This window comes from Ambystoma mexicanum, chromosome 2q, assembly GCF_040938575.1.
Source record: "Ambystoma mexicanum isolate Mex_15411 chromosome 2q, UKY_AmexF1_1, whole genome shotgun sequence".
NCBI lineage: Eukaryota > Metazoa > Chordata > Amphibia > Caudata > Ambystomatidae > Ambystoma > Ambystoma mexicanum.
The window spans coordinates 1,083,517,226-1,083,530,962 of record NC_090924.1 but is presented as its reverse complement, the minus strand read 5'-3'; the positions used below and the strand labels follow the sequence as shown (position 1 = coordinate 1,083,530,962).

Genomic DNA, 13,737 nt, shown 5'->3' with positions numbered 1-13,737 from the left:
GACCACAATCAACTAATAACAACTTGGTCAACCAACTCCCTCAGAACCAGCGAGGAACCATACGGTATGGAAGTAAACAACCAGGGAAATCGCCTAAAACTTTCAACATCGGCAGTAAGGAAGCTCACACAAAGATATTCTGAAGAGGGTATGTCAGAAGAAAATCCTGAACCAGACTATGTGCCTTTGCCCGTGGCGTTCTCCATAAAAAAAAAGACAGCTCAAACCACCGATTCCACCCATAAACATACCTATGATTTTCAGTTAGCCCAAAAAAGACGTGAATTCCGAAAAATCAAGAGACAACTGAAGCAAACGCAGTCCAGAGATCAGGAGATAAAACTATCAGAAGCTTCCAGAAACTATAGAAACTGGGTTAAAAACCATCGCTCAAATCTTTACCAACAAGATTCGGAAAAAGTACTGAAGGCGATCTGTGGCAATAAAGCTAGAGAATTTTGGTCCCTTATAAAAACCACAACATTGTCAAAAAAAAAAATTCTATTATCAACTCAATGGGGGAACAGAAATGGATTGACCACTTTTCAATGCTCTTCGAACCGGCAACAAAAGAAGACGACTACTCTACACAGAACCACCCCTCGAGCTGGTTATGTTTCGACGACCAAGACGAAATCCTCGAGACTTTAAAAAAGCTAAAAAACTCACGAGCGGTTGGCCCAGATGGGATTTCCAACATGGACCTTAAAATAAATCTGGTAGAGCGGTCAAATCTCCTAAAAGAGATTTTCACGAGATGCGCTAAATCAAAATCCATTCCACCCTCCTGGACCAAGGCGACCATCGTTCCAATTTACAAAAAGGGGGATGTGCGTGACCCTTCAAATTTTTTGCCAATCGCCCTCTTAGATTGCATTGGAAAGGTCTTCGGAGCCTTATTGCTGAAAAGGCTGCAAACCTGGACTAAACTTGCTCCATGCCATGATCGATTCCAAACAGGCTTAAAAAAAAAATGTCGGTACAACGGCCAACATCCTGGTCATCAGCATACTAAAAAGCAAGTCCTTGAAGGGAAACCAAGGTCCTTTGTGGCCTTCGTTGACCTTTCTCAGGCCTTTGACCTGGTAGATAGGTCGAGACTCTGGTCAAAACTTGAAGGATGGAAATGTCCTAAGGAGATCCTTCTACCATTGAAAGCCCTGCATACAAACACCACTCTCAGAGTAAGACTAACTCTGCAAGGACAAGTCCCAGCAGAAATTCCCACAGGTAGGGGGGTCAAACAAGGGTGTCCTCTCGCTCCAGAGTTATTCCTTGCATACATGGGCGACTTCAGTGAAACGGAAGACCTTACAAAAAGCTTTCCGCCAAAACTGGCCAAGGTACAAATCAGCCGCCTCATGTACGCCGACGACCTCGCCCTGTTCGACCAGACGCAAATAGGCCTGCAGATGCAACTGACAAACCTCGTATGTTACACAGCGAAAAACAACCTACAAATCAATAAAGAAAAAACAAAAATACTAATTCTAGAATCAGCGCCGAAAAGATTGGACAAATTCAAATGGTACCTAGAAGATACAGAGATTGAAAGAACAAAAGAGTTTAAGTACCTGGGTGTGACCCTTGACAGTTCCCGTACAGAAAGTGCAATGCAAGAAAGCCTGAAAACAAAAATCAGAAAGCTAGCAGCACAAGGCAAAGCTATAGACCTGAAATTTGGAAAACTTTCAACAATCCCGGTAATTGAATTCTATAAGAAAAAAGTAGTTCCTTCAATTACATATGGAGCTGAAGCAATGCCTCAAATCCCAAAAAAGCTCTGGACAAAGCTGGAAGGACATTTTTGGAGAAAAGTGCTGTCCTTGCCGAATTTAACCTCAACAACGGCGATCCGACGAGAACTGAGCCTCCTCTCTTTAACGGGCACAGTAAACATAAACTCGGTCCTGCTCAATCGTAAGTGCATCGCCCAAGACAAACAGAACATCTATACAATGATAGGTGAAGAAATGAAAATGGACACAGTGAAAATGCTGACAAATTGGAAAAACTAAAACTTAGCTCTATTGGATTCAGTAGCATGCACAGAAGCTGACCTGTCTTCGAATCCGGTCAGAGTGAACGAAAAACTCAAAAATCTGGACTGGTCAGACACCATAGCAGAAGCAACAGCAAACAAACTTTTAGCCCACCTCCCTCACACTCAGTGCAAAGTTAACAAACTCCAGAGATATATTAAACATTTTCCAAATAGAGCATCTAGAAACTACCTGCTCAGGATAAGACTGAACTTAATCGAAACAAACGAGATTCTTTGCATTCGAGGTATCACAGAAACAAGCGAGTGCCGATTCTGTGGTGCCGAAAAGGAAACTATTTGACACTTATTAATGGTCTGCCCAAAAAACCAAGCGATAAGATCAGCTTACCTCGACCACCTATTTGTAAAGGAACACTTTGACGCGGACCAATGGTGGTAAGACTTATTGGAGGGGATCGACAAAGTGGCAAATCGCTTTCGTAAAGCATCATCCAAGAAACACTGAAAAGGCTGGGCAAAGGCCCCAGAGGACTTGCGGAAATACAGGAATACATTTTTTTTTTGTGTAAAGTTCCATTTAGGAACAAATACAAGTAAATAAAAAAATAAAAAATAAAAAAATAGCATATCGGCCAATATTATGAATGTCTATGATAAGTACTGTAAGACATGAAAGAGGACTGTGGTCGAAAATAGGCTAATAATACTGTTGTTGATTGCAGAAAATGTAATCTTGCATGTGAATAGCAATTCACTGCATATAACAAATCTTACAATGCAAATGGCGTTATAAAGTACCTGCTACAGAGGTTTTATGAGAAACATTGCCTCGGAAAGAATCACATTTTGAACTGCAATTCTATTGACTAACACACAATAAATCTAATCAAGACAATCTGAAGAAACACTAACCAAGGAATTGTGATATACCTTTAACAGAACCTAAAACAGTATGACACATGTGGTCGGTATACCCAATTAGATCACAAGGTTGAATTGGCAGATTTCTTTTCCTATGGTTAACACAATCAATGCAAAACCTGTTGGGGTGATATAATGCCGGCTCACTTGTAATGATGCCAGTTATCATGCACATTAAGCAAAAGAAAATACTAATCGAAGAAAAAAAAGGAACTACTAAAGAAAAATGTTGTGCAAACAGCTGTAGCAGAGACGATGTAAAGAATACATACGTAGTAAAGCTGGTCCTGCATCTGCCTTCATGGCATCCTTTTGTCTTGATAGTAACTCCCTTTCATCCTGAACCTGCTGCCGCTCCTCCTCCAGTTCCTGCAATCTGTTACCTGTACTTTGTAGCTCTTGCTCAAGGCGGTGAATTAAATCGTTTTTTTCCTGCATTTGCTTTTCAAGAGAAAGTCTTTCATCAGAATACCCATCCAGGAGGCCTGCACAAAGAAATATAGGGTCACTTTCATTGAATACTTTTAGTTGCAGTAAAATATATAAACAAATAAAATACACATAAAAGTAGTTTACTTTAAAAAAAATACATGTGGTTACAAAATATTGCATTAACCATGTTTTTATATATGATCCATGTTTCGTACAATACAAAGAAGTTTCAAGAGTTTCTTACTGAAATTAGCAATGGCCTTGTCGTCTTGCATAATAGTATAAGCCAGTAGTTTCCAGGAGGATAAAAAGCACACAAAATGACAGTGGCAAGCATTTTTATATGTTTGGGTCATTATGGAAACCCAACTGGATTAGACTATTATGTTTATGTTTATTATTTGATAATGCGCTCACAAACCCAGGGGTAGCCGGGCGCAGCAGATACAAGATTACTTAAGCTTAAGTTACAATATACAATAGGGCAAGTCAGTGCAGTCAATACATGAAAATACAATATAGTACAGTACAATGCATGACAGAAGTCGCGAAATCAGAGGTATCAGATCAGTACTATACAGTGATTCAGGGCCTGGTACAGAGCTCGGGTTAGTTGTCATTAGTCCAAAGCCAATTTTTCACCTTACGTCTAAATCTTGAATAGGGTAGGTTGGATCTCAATTCAGTAGGCAGTGTATCCCGGGCTTGGGCGGCTTTAACCGGAAAGCTAGCTCCACCCGCTTTTGTGAGCCTAAATCTGGGAGTTTCGAGAAGGAGATGGTTCGTGGCTCTGGTATGGCAGCTAGAAGACTTTCTGGTAAGTCTGGCGGAGATGTAAGGGGGAGCTGCATTATTTAGTCCTTTGTGGGTGAGGGATAGTGTTTTAAGGAGAACTCTGTCGCTGAATTTTAGCCAGTGGTGGTCTTTCCTTATATTAGAGATGTGCGCTCTGCGGGGTATGTCCAAGGCAGCTCTGAGAGCATTATTTTGCAAGATTTGCATTTTATTAATGACATTTTTGTTGGCGCCCGTATAGAGGGCATTACAGTAGTCCAGCTTCGACATTATTAGTCCGTTAGCTGGTGTGATGCAGTTAGTTTTGGATAGGTACGGTCTGCAGGTCCTAATTAATTTGCAGGTGTATGCTGTGGATGAGGCCAGGGTGTTAACTTGTTTTTTAAGGGAGAGGGTGGCATCTAGGTAAAAGCCTAGTGTTTTTACCTCAGTTGCCACCTTGATTATGTTGCCATCTATGTTGAAGGCAAGATAGTTGGGGCTAAGTTTTTTGAGGTTGGAGTCGGAGCCCAATATCAGAATCTCAGTTTTGTCGTCATTTAGGCAGAGGCCGTGGGAGGCCATCCATGCCTGAATGAGGAGGTAGATCTTGTTTACTAAGGCTGTATCTTCGACAAAGTTGCCCGATAGTGGTATGAAGATCTGCGTGTCGTCCGCATAGTTGGTGTAGGTTACCCCCAATCTGTCATGTTTTTCGAAGAGAGGCTTAGTGAAGATGTTGTACATTGTCGGGGAGACACATGAGCCTTGTGGGACACCACAAGTGATGTTAATTGGGTCCACTGCGACTAAGGGGGAAAACACTCATTGTGCGGTTAGCTAGGAAGGATTGTACCCATGCTATAGCTTCACTTGAAAAATGGGCGGCGGATGCTAGATAGTTGCATAACACTGCATGGTCCACCAGGTCAAAGGCTGCCGAGAGGTCAAGGAGGAGGAGCATAGCTGTTTTACCTTTATCCTTCAACTCGTCGATTTGAGTCTTGAGGTCAATAGGGCCGTTTCAGTACCATGTAGTGGTCTGAATCCAGATTGTCGCGATCCTAAAAGTTGGTTGGACTCTAAGTAATTTTGAATCTGGAGGTATGCTACTCTGTTGATGATATGATTTTGAGGAGGAATGGGACACTGGTGATAGGCCTATAGTTGGTGGGGATGGCTGGGTCCAAAATTTGTTTTTTGAGAAGAGGCAGTACCCAAGATTCTTTAAGGTTAGTGGGTACCGAGTTGGTGTTGAAGGAGGCATGGATTAATTTAGATATGAAAGGTGCCAAGTCTCTAGCTGCATCCTTGATAATTTGCGCAGGGCAGCTGTCGCCTTGGTAGTTCGAGGGTTTCAAGGATAGTATGACCTTTTCAGTTTCCAGTATGGATACGTTAGTGAATCTGAAAGGTTTGAAGTTTTTGAGTGTGGTTGTGCTAGGTGTGTCAGTCAGCAGTGGGTGATTGAGTTGATGACAAGCCCCTTTTTAAATGAATGGTTCATGTGGCTGCACATGTAGATACTTTGTGTCCCCAGATCTACTTATAATAAACTAGTTTGCAAGAAATGTTAGGTCTAAGCCATTGAGACCAGGAACTATACATGTGGGAAAATACACATCAAACCATGAAATTAAAAAGATGAGAACAGACCATGTTTGTGAAGGTACGACGTCCTTTCGTCGCAGGATGTTTTTTCACGTTTTTTTACCGCAAATCTTTTTTTCGAAAAAACCCATCACATTTTTTAGAAAATGGGGGGGCTAGAGGGGGAACCCCTCCCCCCCCCAAAAAATGTGATGGGTTTTTTCGAAAAAATATTGTTTTTTTTTTGTGACACAGCTAAAACCCTCAAATGTGCTCTCTTTTCAGTAACCATACTGTGGCATTGCAATTAAAAACCAGCACTAGACACCAATTCATCCTGTACCCAATAGTTTCGACTATCACATTGAAACTTTTGTCTTTGAGGCAGATGCCCGTAATCTTTAACCAGTCCAATACAAGGGTGTTTCACCATTATTTTGATAGGTGTCAACAGGGGTATTCTGGGAGCTGTCTTGCGTCACAAAGTGACAGTGACTCATCAATTGGCAGAAAATAAAAGGTGCCGACACTGAGGACTGGAGCTGCATATTAAGCAACCGGAGCAAGCCAGCACTGACAGTGGATAGCAGGAACAGAGGTGTGCTGCTATAGTTGGGAGAGCTGTGCAGACTCAGACTGGTATTGCATGTAACAACCTTTCACAAATAGGGGAAAATCAAATACAGGAGACCAAGGTCTGTGTGGTCGACCCACCATATCTGTGTCCTTTGTTGGAACTGGTGGTGATCACTGGAGGCTTAGGTTCTGAGGTCTGAATGAGGGAAACAGCCATGAGCATGGTTCCTTCTCTAAGTTAACATACGTAGTCCAGAAGGAGGAGGAAGAAGAAGAAAAAGACATTGAAAAAAAGAACTACCAGGAGCAAAGCTTAAAGGAGGAAATAAATCTGCCCGAGAACATTCACGTGGAGAAAAAACTATGGCTGGGGAGGTGACAAGGTGAATGTCGGGGGGGATAGAAGCAGCCATTCCTCCAAGCAAGTGTCTGTGAACACACTTCTAGTGCTGAAAAAACATTAGAAACTTTCCTTACAGAGTGCAATGGGGTGGTCCAGATCAGACGTTGCACGGGCCATTCATGAGAATAAAAAGGAGAGAATTGATATATACACGAATGAAGTGACAGAAGTTTGTAACCAATCACAGGTTGCGATGCTACACGATACAATGAGGAATCTCCCAAAAAAAGATGAAGACAGAGAGAACATTTGCATCGGATGCCTTACATAAGGCTTTGAAGGGACAGATATTTTATGTCATTACATTTTCACCACTGTAGCGGTCTTACAGAACTGGTGACTTGCCTGAGAAATTATCATATATTGCACCCTAAACTAACGTGTGGACGATATATTCCCCATGCTTCTAGAGGACAATCTGCATGGTGAAATGTAGAATCAAAAGAAGCAGGAGAAATTTAAAGGCACCCCAACGATGAGCTGGTGAAGTTGTATGATTTTCAGACTAAGAAGAGGCTCATGGCCAATGCCAGGGCATGTACACAAACCGAGCATTACTATAGTACAATTCAACGCTGCCACAATATCGCACCAACTACTGATATGACAGAGACTGAAAGCCTAAATATACCAAGTACAGATGGGCATTCACATTTGGTTAACACTTTTCCCATAACTTCAGAGAAGTGCCAATTCCCACAAGAGAAGGAGGTCCCTGCTGTCTGGAAACTAGAGACACAACAAAGCTACAACAGATGGACGGCAACCCCGGAGCGAACACTGGTGGTGGCAGACCTGCAGTGGGCTTCAACACCAGCAGATAGGGTAAGGTCAGGAAGGGTCCACCAACAAAGGTCACCCGACAGCTTGACATCTAGGTTACAATCCTCCTACGACAAAGTTTGTCTTTCACACATTTGGGAGGCCCAGGTTCCATATTCTAGCTTCATAGAATCTATTCTCATAACAGCCGTTAAAGCCACTGTCTCGCATAGGATAACGGTTTGGCTTGCTGAAAATTTGAAATATGGGGCCACTTTGTACATTATTTCTAGGGCCTCTTTTGTTTCCCAGTCCACTCTGGCTAGTATAAATTGTAAAGGAAGGCTATACCTTGTTTGCTGGTTGAGACCCAGTCTCGTACTAAGTTGAAGGAGGGAATAGTAAGGGGCTAATGTTTGCTATGGGTACCAAGAGTAGCGAGGTGGGAGTTGAATGAACATATTTCAAAACAGGTAGCAGGCGCTACCAACAAGGCCGAAACACGTTTATGGGGTTGCTGTTGCTACTCTTGTTCAGAGAGGAATTGCCATAGCATTTCGCTGCTGGACTTCCCATGTGGGCGGGACAAAGACTGATATGCAAATGGATATTTATGGAGCTTAGCGACACATACTCAGGTGTAGAATGCTTATAAGAGGCACAGTTACTGCATTCTGACCCAGAAAGATTAATGAGCAAAATTCTAATTCTGGAGCTCATTGAGACCTGGTGGAAAAGGGAGCTACTGCTAGCAGCAGGGGAAATTAATATTCTGATTGATCCTGTGCTGCATGGTTCCTAGAATACAACCTCCGCCAGAATAGGAGAAGCCTCAGTTAAACTTAAATCTTGACTCTATAAAGCAGGCTTTGAGGACAGTTGGAGATATGCACATCCTGGGGTGGCTGATTACGCTTACTTGTCACATGTACACAGATCCTCTATCAAAATAGATACGATACTGGTATCCCAGCACTACTCAAAGCGACAGGTTATGCAGCCATAGGGTATAGTATACTTCTCTGATCACTCTCCAACATCACTGGTTATAAACTGCGGGAACGGCTTTATCGAGAATGCCAATGGACAGATCTCACCTCCGAATATAGGGACTCACTGAATATTGGGCATGGTTAGCATCCGCATTATCCAGCGCGGAAACAATTTTGTTTAGAACATTTTCTTTTTTTTTATTTGTGTATGTGGTTACATTAAACACTTTTACACATCTCCAGAGAAAACATAACAATTAATACACAATTGATAAAACACAATAAGACAATTAATAGCAAGGGATTTAATAATCCCAATAAATGCTGATAAAAATAGTCACGTCAATCATATTATACATATTCATAACATACGTCCTAAAATGTCATTATACAAAATCACTAAATCCATCTTAGGAGTCACTAAAACCATCTTAAGAATAGTTTATACTTTTGAATTAATCTTTTAATCAAAATCTATCCATATAAAGTAGGCCGCTGTGGTAATCAACAATGCTCCAAAACTGTTGTTTCGTAATAGATACCATGCTCTACACAAAAGAAAGGTAGGCCTTTTGATATTTATTAAATGAAAGTGGACAACCCGCAAAGATATGCCTTGCAGTCTCAACCTCCAGCTTGCATATCCTACATGTTCTCAAAGCATTAGTGGTTTTATTCGAAGCATCCAAAACGTCTTGCGTGTGGAGAAAATTAAATCGTAAATTCATAATGAAGTTCCTTAAATTACTACATTTTGCTTTTTAGATATATGAAGAGGGAAAGGAAAGCCCTTACAGGAGTATACATTATACTTCTTTAACCTGGATAGTTTCTCCAGCATAATAACTCTGTCCCAAAGTAATGCCTTTTCTTTCAATACTCTAAGGGATACACTTAGGTTAAGTGGTGCATCATTTTAGAAGTCAATTATTTCATGGAACTTATCAATCTCATCCATAAAAACCTTAAATACCGTTGTAGCAGCAAGTTGCCCACTTAGCAAAGCAGCAAAATGTCTGTATAGGGAATCAGTAATACTAGGATTCATAATCTTCAGGTAATAAGAACTAGGTACGATCCTCCAATGGGTCATCAAAGATTTGAGCCCGAGCTCGCAACAGATTGCCTCTATTGGCAAACACTGGGGCAACCCAAGACTTCCCCGCCAAATTATTCCCTCAATTTGATGTGTAAGCACTTTACCTCCTTCTCCCCAAATGCCACAAGTCCATATAAAATGCAAGGTACTATACTTGTTCTATAAAGGAGGATAAGCCTTCAATAGAATTTCCCCCTCTAGTAGTGACAAAAGTCTTAATCAGTCTAAATTTCTTAATAATTTACAAAGAGACATATCTACACCGAGTAGGGCACAGAAGCCGTGAATTTACAAGTACTCCAAGTAAATATACTCCTTTACAATTTCGAATGGCATACCCTCAATTTTCCATGCGTACTTTATTGAATTTTTGATATGATCACCAACTACCATGATTTTGGTTTTAGACACATTTATCGACAATCCGTTCTCCTTAGAATAGGCAACCAAAGCATCTATGCTTCTCTGCAAACCTATTGGTGTTCTGGTCCAGGAGAACTGTGTCCTCTGCGTAAGTAAGCCAGGGCAGCGTGCTATCTCCAAAACGTGGGGGAACATTTTTGCACCCATCTAAGTAGTTACCCAAATCGGCAACATACAAATTATAAAGAACTGGACCGAGCACACAGCCCTGCTGCAGTCCCCGATTAGTTTACATTTCCACAGACATTCTTCCCGCTAAGTCCAATCTAATGGACACAGTTGTGTCCTGATAAAATTGTTTCACCATATTCAGAATAGATGGGTCACACTCCCAACACTCAAATTTCACCCACAGTCTTGCAGCACAGAATCAAATTCAGAAGAATAGTCTGCAAAGTAAATGGATAACGTGCCCCCCCCCCTGTAATTTGGGGTGGTAAGCATCAAATAGGTCAAACTCCAGAATGTTACACATGGTTCCATAACACTTACGAAAACCCATCTGTTGTCTAGATAGCAATTTCTTATCCTTGACCCACACATTTAGCTTTTTAAAAGAACAAGTGGCAAAGATTTTTGAAATTACATCTGTAAGTGCTAGCAGGCAATAATTCTTCTATCCCCTTTTTTAAAGCTAGGCACCAAGTGAGGATATATCAATAGACATTACTTAAAGCAACTCAGCCCAATAGTTAGCATTTCTTTGATCACCACATTAGATAGGCTGTCGGGGCTGGGAGCCCTGAAGGTTATACATGGGGTATAATTTCCAATATTATTGTTTTTGTTTGTAAAATTGAATATTTGCCTTTGCGCTCTGAGCACGTTGTTGTGCCTGCTCCCCTCTCCCATTTTCTGGACCCCCTCTCCCTTCCCGCCTCCCTGCCTGCCCACCACCCCCCTCTGATTGGCTGTCTGGCTGGTTCCCTTCTGGTCTAATCGACGACCGCTCCCCCTGCTCGCTTCTTTGTTCAGCGGAGCGTGGGAGAGCGGTCGCCGGTAGCCCCAAGGGACTTGCAGGCCAAGGAAGCCCTGCCTGGCCCTTGCGGGCCTCTGAGTTGTTTTTGTTTGTAAAAATGAATATTTGCCTTCGCGCTCTGAGTGCGTTGTTGTGCCTGCTCCCCCCTCCCATTTCCTGGACCTCCTCTCCCTTCCCGCCTCCCTGCCCGCCCACACCCCCCCTGCCTTCCTCTCCTCCCTCTGCCTATAACCACCCCCTCCTGGGCAGCCCTCTTCCCGCAGCCCCCTGCGGCTAAGGGCCCCAAGGCCAAGGGCGACTCCTACAGTTGCGCTCCCTGTGTGTCTGCAGGTGTCCGCAGGGGACGCTTGGTTAGCTCCACCTGTTAATCCTGTTAACACTCACAAACTTAGGTGGCCTCTCCACTGGGTACATGATATGCATTACTGCGTCCACTGTGCTCTGAATTTGTGGTAAACTAGGGTTTTTTTTCTCCCCCCGCAGGATTTTCAAACTTAGGTGGCCTCTCCACTGGGTACCTGATATGCATTACTGTGTTCACTGTGCTCTGAATTTGTGGTAAACTAGGGTTTTTTTCTCCCCCCGCAGGATTTTCAAACTTAGGTGGCCTCTCCACTGGGTACCTGATATGTATTACTGTGTTCACTGTGCTCTGAATTTGTGGTAAACTAGGTTGTTTTTTTCTCCCCCCGCAGGATTTTCAAACTTAGGTGGCCTCTCCACTGGGTACCTGATATGCATTACTGTGTTCACTGTGCTCTGAATTTGTGGTAAACTAGGGCTTGCTGTTCTCTTCCTGCCCGCTCGTGCTTGTCCTACCCCCCCCACTCCCTCCTATCCCATGGTGCTCTCTATCTCACCTATCTTTTCTAACTGCTTCTCCATTGACTATCCTGCTCTCCTCACTAAATCTGGTAGGAAAAAGTTTAAAAAGGACATCCTGGTCTCCAACCCAGGCCTCCCTATCGCTGACACCTACACCAGTGCCTCCTCTAAGGAAACTCTCACTGACATCCTCTTTTTCGTGCTTTCACCTGACCTATGGACTCTTCATATGGTCTCTGTGCTCTCTCCTTTCTCCTCTTCTCCCATTAATGGTGGCACCCGATGGGACGTCCTCTTGGCCTCCTTCCACTCCTCTAAGGCCATCATTAATGTCTATGCTAATGGGACCGTCTTGGTCCAAGGCCCTCATGCCAATCTTCACCTCTTTGATAGACGCTTCCCGCGCCTCATCAACTTCCTTTCCTCGACTGCTGTCCCCCCTCCTCTGCCCTCGGCTACCTTGCCTCTACCCTCCCTCCCTGCCCCCTCCCGTGCTCCTTCTCCTCTGCAGGGCGTACATCTGATCTGTACCCCTCCCCGGAAGTCCTTCAAAGATGGCAACCTCCTCCACATTGCCACTCTTAACTCACGCTCTGCTGTCAAACATTCCTCTGATATCTGCCACCTTCTTGAGGAACTGGACCTTGACGTACTCTGTCTCACTGAGACATGGTTCACGGCCAACTCTGTCACCAGCTTTGACACACTCCTACCTGACGGCTACAAGATCTTCTCCGTGCCCAGGCCCAACCGTGATGGGGGGGGGTGTGGCCCTTATCTTCCCTGAGTGGATTCCTGCCACTGCAATTCCCACGCAGACCTACTCCTCTTTTGAATGTCTTGTCTGCCGACTCTCTCTCTCTCCTAGCCATTCCCTTACCGTGGCTACTATCTATCGGCCACCTGGTCAAATTTCCTCCTTCCTCTCCGAGTGGGCGGACCTCTCCTCCTCATTCCTGTCCTCAACCACTCAAATCCTCTTTCTTGGAGACTTCAACATCCACCTGGATGCCTCCTGTCCCCCCTCTGGACTCTTTTGCGACCTCTGCGACTCTCGCTCATTCTCTATTCTCCCGTCTGGGCCAACCCATTCTGCTGGGCACACTCTTGATGCCCTGATCTCTTCTGACCTTCCCCTCTCTGTCCCTCTCTCCACCCCTCTCTCCTGGAGTGATCACTTTCTCCTCTCCTCTCACCTCACCCTCCCTACCCCTCAGGCAAAGCCACCCTCATCACTGCCATCTTCCTTCTCGGTCATCCGACCCATGAAGCGTGTGTCAGTTGAGGCTTTCGCTGCCAACTTCTCGCCCCCTCTTCCCCCCTCGGCTGACTCCCACCCTGACACAGCCCTCTCCACTCTCTACTCTGCTATATCTGATACTCTTGATATCCTTGCCCCTGTTATGAGAATCCGCCTGAAGCCCAAAGCCAAATGTAACTCCTGGTATGACTCGGATCTCGTCACTCTTAAACGCTTGTGCAGGGTGGCAGAGAGGAAATGGCGTGCTTCATGTTCATCCTCTGACAAACTGGCCTGTCGCTTGCTCCAAAGGCAATACCGGCTCTCCGTTCTCACCAAGAAGAGAGCCCTTATCCTTGCCCGCATCACTGCGGCATCTAACAATTCGGCTGAACTCTTTAAAATCTGCAAGGAGCTGGCCAACCCTGCTGCAGTCTCTACCTCTCCTGTCCCCTCCCAGGCCCTCTGTACGGCACTGGCCTCTCACTTCATTTCAAAAACTCAGGACATCTTGTCCTCACTCTCCTCCCATCACCCCCCCCCTCCATTCTCTGCCCATCCTCTGGCCCTTCTGCAGCCACCCCTCCTCTCTCCTTCTCTGCCTTTCCCCTTTTTTTCTGCTGATGAGGTTTCGAGACAAGTCCGATCTATGAAAGTCTCGTCAACACAGGTCCACCCCTGCTCCTCCAAAACTATTAAGGACCACATCGACTCCT

General features: G+C 44.1%; 1 protein-coding gene across 4 annotated transcripts in view; it reads right to left on the bottom strand.

The window, feature by feature from the left end:
• AKAP9 (A-kinase anchoring protein 9) overlaps positions 1-13,737 on the bottom strand; it is a 2,953,299-nt gene that overhangs the window by 1,291,925 nt on the left and 1,647,637 nt on the right. For all 4 annotated transcript variants that reach the window (XM_069648423.1, XM_069648424.1, XM_069648425.1 and 1 more), the window contains one exon: positions 3,199-3,411. In XM_069648423.1, coding sequence (XP_069504524.1) covers positions 3,199-3,411 — 213 coding nt within the window. The remainder of the gene's footprint in view (positions 1-3,198; positions 3,412-13,737) is intronic.